This window comes from Myotis lucifugus, unplaced genomic scaffold (genome assembly GCF_000147115.1).
Source record: "Myotis lucifugus unplaced genomic scaffold, Myoluc2.0 scaffold_24, whole genome shotgun sequence".
Lineage (NCBI taxonomy): Eukaryota > Metazoa > Chordata > Mammalia > Chiroptera > Vespertilionidae > Myotis > Myotis lucifugus.
The window spans coordinates 1,221,919-1,228,550 of NW_005871072.1; the positions used below are offsets into that span (position 1 = coordinate 1,221,919).

The following is a 6,632-nucleotide window of genomic DNA, read 5'->3' on the forward strand; positions in this document are numbered from 1 at the left end:
AATTTTCCACCTCACATAGTTAAAGGTGATACTCTTCCTAAAAAAAAGATGTGTTCCAAGTATGATATTTATGCTAAAGTTGATTAACTCATAACTTCAATCAAGTTTGGCTATAAATGATTTTGACTATTAGCATACAAATTATCCACATTTGCATAGAATACATTTATTTTCTCTGAAATAATTTAAGTATTTACACTATAATCATTCATAGATAAAAATAAGATTTTATGATATCTACCTAGAAATATATCTGTATGAGATTACACAACATATAAAATAGAACAAGCACAAAAAATAAGCTTAGTTTGCATCCAAATTTTAATTGATGCCTGAAACATTACATATGTTGTTCTCCCAAATTCTATGAAGAGAGTGTATGCAGGGACCATTACTCCAATCATATAAGACTGATATACCCAATTTATTCAGTGAACATTCTCAAAAAACAAAAATCAAATATTCAAAACCACACAACTTATGTTCTATTGTATATGTTACTGTATTGGCAGGAAATCATGTAAAGAGGAAAAATAATTAATTTTTAATTTTATCCAAGTTTCATGATTGTACATTTTTTAAAAATTCAAGTATATTAGGGAAATTATGTTTACTTTATCTTCTTAATCCATTTGGTAAATATAATAAATCATATAATTATTTTTGAGATTTAAAATAATGTTGGGCACCTTATGAGCAATAGAGGTATAAATAAACTAGCTAAAAAGAGGGTATGTGACAAGGTTATACACCAGGGGTGGGCAAACTTTTTGACTCGAGGGCCACAATAGGTTCTTAAACTGGACCGGAGGGCCGGAACAAAAGCATGGATGGAGTGTTTGTGTGAACTAATATAAATTCAAAGTAAACATCATTACATAAAAGGGTACGGTCTTTTTTTTTTTTAGTTTTATTCATTTCAAACGGGCCGAATCCGGCCCGCGGGCCGTAGTTTGCCCACGGCTGTTATACACTATAGTGCTAGTTTGAAATATTATTTTGTAAATCTTTGAAATGCATCACAGAATTTTTTTGGAAGTTACATCTTTAATTTCATGTAATTCTTATTTCCTATTTTATGCATTAATTAAGAAAAAAACACCTAGTTACATGGAGGTTTCCACTTTGCATTTTATAATTTATACAACCCGGCCATATCTACATATAATATTGAGGAAGTGATTTTAACATTTTTAAAAGAAAAATAACTCCCATAATGAAGATAAATTAATTACAGCCCCAACTGTGAAAGCAAATGCTGCTACTTATTTTTCTTTTTTAATCCTGAATTTAATATGGAGGAGGTAGATGAAAAGTAAGATACATTTTTAATATTTCATGATATCACATGGCATCATTAATCTTGTTACTTTCCCTTTGGAAAGAATTTGGAAGGGAAAATGTTGCACAGAATGGGAATAGTTTACTTCACTTGCCATATATATATATATATTTCCTCAGGAAAACTATTATCACCTGTTCAACCTGAATTCAAGCAGTTACTGTCAATTTACTCATGGGTGAATGCTGCCTCTTGGTGGCAGAATGCCATGGAAAGTGTTCCTTAAACATAAAGTTCATGAACAGTCCTTGATGTTGTACACATTTCGGGTGAGATTATGGGAAGACCCACCAATAGCAATGAAGCACAAAGCTCTTTAGGTTTCAGGTAAATTCAAACATTTCCTACCCTTAAATATGAATCTCAGTTCACTGGCAAACCTTACTCAGCGGTGGACGGCTTATCCCTGCCAACAGTATGAACATTTAGGACATGGATAAACTTGAGATAAAGTATCCTTCATAATTGTTGAAGGTAATTTTATGCAGGTAAAATTATGAACCTATGGAAACCTGTAGACTAAATAAGTAATATTGACATGACAAAAATACATAATATTGGAAGAAAAATGAATATGCAATATATTACTTACCATGCTCCATGTATTAGATGAATACTTCAATAAGGAAAAGAAGTATACAATTAAAATTTCATTAATAAACACATTAAATGACACACTTAGAAAAACATAATTCTGTGAACCACCATAGGTGTAATAACATCTATATATTTTTAAATTTGATAGTTTTTTGTCCTAAATTGTTAATAATGGAGATTCAGTCACTCACACAGCTAGTTCTTTTGCACTTTAAGTAATCATTACTTCAATTCCTCATATTTGACATAGTTATCAAGTGTTTATTCAGAAACTATTTAAAAAATTACATGTGCTGGGATACATATAAGACTGTAACAACAATAGCCCCATCTTACAGAGATCCTGTTTGTGGTTATCATCATTGCTTGCTGCCCAGAGGGATAAAGACATTGTATAGGGATTTGTACAGTCCATCATTTGGTCTTCTGAGGTGCTAGAACACGTGGATCTGTACAAATGCAACGGTGTTTGGTTAAACAATCAAAAATCGGCTACAATAGTAGTCAAATCAATACATCATTTTGGTTGACTAATAAAAAATACTTTGAAATCTTCTCTAATAAAACCCAAAACTTGCACCTGATTCTCACCCAAATGGCCCAATTAATTGCCCTAATATTTTAATATATATTGGGGTACAATCAGTTTTTTTTAAATGACAGATCCAATTGGGTGGGTTGCACTGGCTTTAAAATTTTGTCATTAAGTTCTCCATATTTTGAGTGGTTTAAGATGCCTTCCTGATATCACTTCAATTTTGGAAATGCAGCTTCTAACATAGTGCGACACCTCTGTGGAAATCATAGGCTAAATAGTGAAGGAAAGAGAAATGCTAAATGTGCATATAAAAATAGGTGCTACAATAAAATATTTGTATATTTCATCAATAAGTTATTTTGACTAATCAATTATGGATCATATAGCTCTGTAATTTTAATGATTTGTCCACATCTATGGTGATCCTTTCGAGATCACAACACTTTTGTTTTTAATTCAAATGTCCAGAATGCATACAAACACATCCTTTTAAAAGAAAGAAAAGGAATGAGAGAGGAGGGAGCAAGGAAGCAGAGAGAGGGAGGGGGAGGAGAAAGAGGAAAAGAAGAGAATGAACTTTCTATTGAAGTTGGGGTGTGCTAATCTCTCCACAAAAGCCATGTAGACCCACCCTCGGCTTAAAGGGGAAGAAGGGGAGGGGAGAAGGGAGCAAAAGAGAAAGAGTAGAATCTATGCGCTGTCATCTTCCACCATTCTTAGCACTTCCAACCACTAGAAAAATGACTGCTACCTTTCATAAGTCACCCGTGCATCAACTTGCCTTCCCAAAACCCCTACTCTTCTCCTCCCCCACACGCCAGAGAAAGGGATGCGCCCTGTTTACACAAATGCTTCCCCACGTGTAAAATTAAAAGGAAATTGCACACCCTTTCAGTATCTTCCGCCGAAGCTAAGAATCTCGTGCCAAGGCACTTCACTCTAAACGTTGAAACAACATAATTAATCAAATATGTTCACCGTGTGTATCGGCTTGCTTGTTTGTTTTAAACGCAAAAGCTCCAAGGGAGTTTCTTTGCTGTTAGAACTGGCTAAATGTGGTTTGTTTTTCCAGCACTTCGAGGTAGTCCGGCTCAACGTTTAGTTTTGCTTTTAACTCCAGATACTCGTTCCGGTTGGGTTCTACAAAGACAGCACTGGGGGGGCTGTAGAGCACCGGTTCCCGCAGCCGGCTGTCCCCGGCCCCCGGGTGCAAATACTGGTGGGGGCGTCTCAGGTCATAGTTGGGGGAGAAAGTGTAGGCAGCGGGGCTGCACGGGAATTTGGGATATTCCGGGAGGCTACTGCCGGCGGGGGCGGTGGAGCAGTGTTTGTCTGGTTCTAAAATGCCCCGGTAAAAGCGGTCGGCGTCCTGCACCGGGGACAACAGGTCCTCCCGGGGCTCGATGGTGCTGACGCTGTAGGCCGGGCTCCGCAAGTGGTGGCTTTCCCGCCTCTCCTCCTCCGCCGGCTGCAGCTGCAGCTGCGGCGGGGGCTGCGGCTGGGGCGGCGGCGGCGGCGGAGGCGGCGGCTGCTGCTGCTGCTGCTGCTGCTGCTGCTGCAGGTGGTGGTTGCCGCTGTAGGTGACCTTGAGCTCGTGCAGGTCTTTGTAATCCTCCACGGAGTTGCCTCTCGGGAGCGGTAGATGGGGTTTTTGCACATGTGGCCAGGGGATGGGGGATGTACTCGTACACGTGGCCCGCGGGCGTCTTCACCTTGGGCAGCGAGGGCCCGCGGTGGTGCACGTGCGCGTGGGGGTGGCCGCCGGCCCCGCCGCCGCCGCCGTACACGCTGTACTGCATGTTGAAGGAGCTCACGTCGGAATTGTTGGTGCTGGCGTGGTCGCTCTGGTTCTTCTTCCTGCGCTTCATCACCAGCACAAAGAGCCCGGCGGCCACGAAGACAGACATGATGAAGACCAGCAGCAGGCTGAGGATCAGCACGGACAGGGGCACGGAGGACGCGCCTCCGACTGCGCCCAAGCCCGCGGGGCCCCCGGTGCTGTTCAGCCGCACGGTGGGGGTCACCGCGCTGGTTCTGGAGGGGACCTGGATGGAGGAGGGCGTGGGCGTGGAGACCACCACGTCCGAGTAGTCTGGGCACAGCAGCTCCGACTTGATGGAGCGCATGTCCGTCTCGGCGAAGTTCTTGGGCGCCTTGCAGATGACTTCGTCCACCAAGACGCCCACTTTGAGCTGCTCGACCCACAGCTTCATGCCCACCACGTCGCAGGTGCAATCCCAAGGGTTGTCGTGGAGGTCGATTTGGATGAGTGACTTCAGCTGGTCCAGGACGCCACTCACCGGCAAGGAGGTGAAGTGGTTGCTCCTCAGGTTCAGCCTGAGGAGGGTCAGGCTGGAGAAGACGCCCGGGGGCATGGTCTGCAGGAGGTTATTATTGAGAAATAGCAGCTGGAGGTTGGGGACCGGATCAAAGGTCCCCGGCTGAATCTCGCGAATGAGATTGTACTGGAGGAAGAGATACTGCAGGCTCTGCAGGCCATAGAACAGCTCTGGGCTCAGCCTCTCAATCCTGTTGCCGTTCAGGTACAGGCGCCTCAGGTTGGTGAGATCTCCGAAGGCGTGGTCCTGGATCACGGAGATGCGGTTGTTGCCCAGGTGTAGGAGGTCCAGCCCCGTGGCCTCCAGGAAGTCGCTCCTGCGCACCACCGCGATGTAGTTCTCCGTCAGATACATTTTCTTGGGGTTGTAGGGCTTGGGCTGCAGCTCTGCGATGCTCTCGATCTTTCGCTCCTGGCAGTTGACGTTGAGGCCCAGATCGGAGATTTGCAGGTTGCAGTAGCACTGGGTGGGGCACTCCAAAGGCACGGGAGATTTGGTCTGGTAGGCGATGCTGGGGCCAGAATTGCTGGAGCTCAAGTCTTTGAATGGCTGCCTAGAGGTGGGGCGCACCCTGGGCTTGTTGGGTTGGCGTGTCCCCTTGGGGGTCTTCAAGGGAGGTTTGTAAACAGCAGAGGACGAAGTGGCCACGGAATTCACCGAAGCTGGGGTGGTGTGTAAGTACCCCGTGGTGCTCAAAGGCGTCTGCGGCCTCATCTCGTAGTCTGAAATAAGTTTCCTGGGGCAAAGTTCCTGCTTGGACACTTCGTCCAGGTCCCGCCCATGTAAGCGGAAGGGCGTCTCACAAACCACATCCCCCACCAGGGCCGAGTAGGAGATGCTGTCCAGCCAATCCTTCAGGGAGATCAGCTCGCAGGAGCAGTTCCAGGGGTTTTCCTCCAGCTGTAACTCCACAACTTTATCCATGTGCTGCAGCAGCCCCACATAGGGCAGAAGTTTCAGCCGGTTCCCCCGCAGGTCCAAGTGCGTTAAGGGCACAAAACGGAAAAGGTTGTTGGGTAAACTGGACAAGAGATTATCATTGAGGATAAGCACCTGCAACAAATGCAGTTTCCCAAAAGCATTGGGTTCAATGACACTGATGTAATTATAATCGACCTGTAGGTACTCCAGGCTCTCCAAACCAAGGAATATATCATCCCGCAGAAGTTCCAGCTTATTATTGTTCAAATGCAGTCTCCTCAAACCCCTAAGCCCGTGGAAAGCCCCCGTCTCAATGTCCTGGATCACGTTGCTACCCAGATGCAAAATTGAAGCCCCAGTGTAGTTGACAAACTCATTGGGATAGAGACGGTTCAGAAGGTTTCCAGACAACAAGAGGTGGTAGACTGGGAAGCGGGGAGGGCTAATCTCAGAGAGGCTGATGATCCCTCGGTTTTCACAGCTCACAGTTAAAATGCCGTCCTTCTCCTCACAAGGACATGCATTGTCACAGATTTCCCCATAATAATCGATGGTTTCTGCACACGAAAGGACGAGAGATGTTAGAGCAAATGCTAGAGTCTGCAGCATCCAGCTATGCATTTTTCTGTGAAGGTCCTGTTCCAAAGTTACCAGGGGGCAGCAAGGGTGCATTTTACCTCCTGCAAGGGAGAGAGGAGAAAGGAAACAACAGAATATGACAAGAATTTAAGGGATCGCTCAGAAAGTCTCTTTTCCCTGATACTATTTCTCTGAAATGCAGTAGGAGGGGCTCTGAATGACACCCCCTCTCCAACATGGACATTGCCAGACTTTACTAAAATCTGATAATCATTTTGATTTCAATGTTGATTTCCTTTCCTAACGAGCACAACAG

At 44.6% G+C, this 6,632-nt stretch overlaps 1 protein-coding gene across 1 annotated transcript; it reads right to left on the reverse strand.

Moving 5' to 3' along the window:
• Positions 1-3,516: 3,516 nt before the first annotated feature.
• Positions 3,517-6,409, reverse strand: SLITRK5 (SLIT and NTRK like family member 5). Its single transcript, XM_023751694.1, is given in 3 exon segments — positions 3,517-4,106; positions 4,109-4,144; positions 4,147-6,409. Coding segments are annotated over 3 exon segments (2,889 nt in total).
• Between the last annotated feature and the right edge of the window lie 223 nt (positions 6,410-6,632).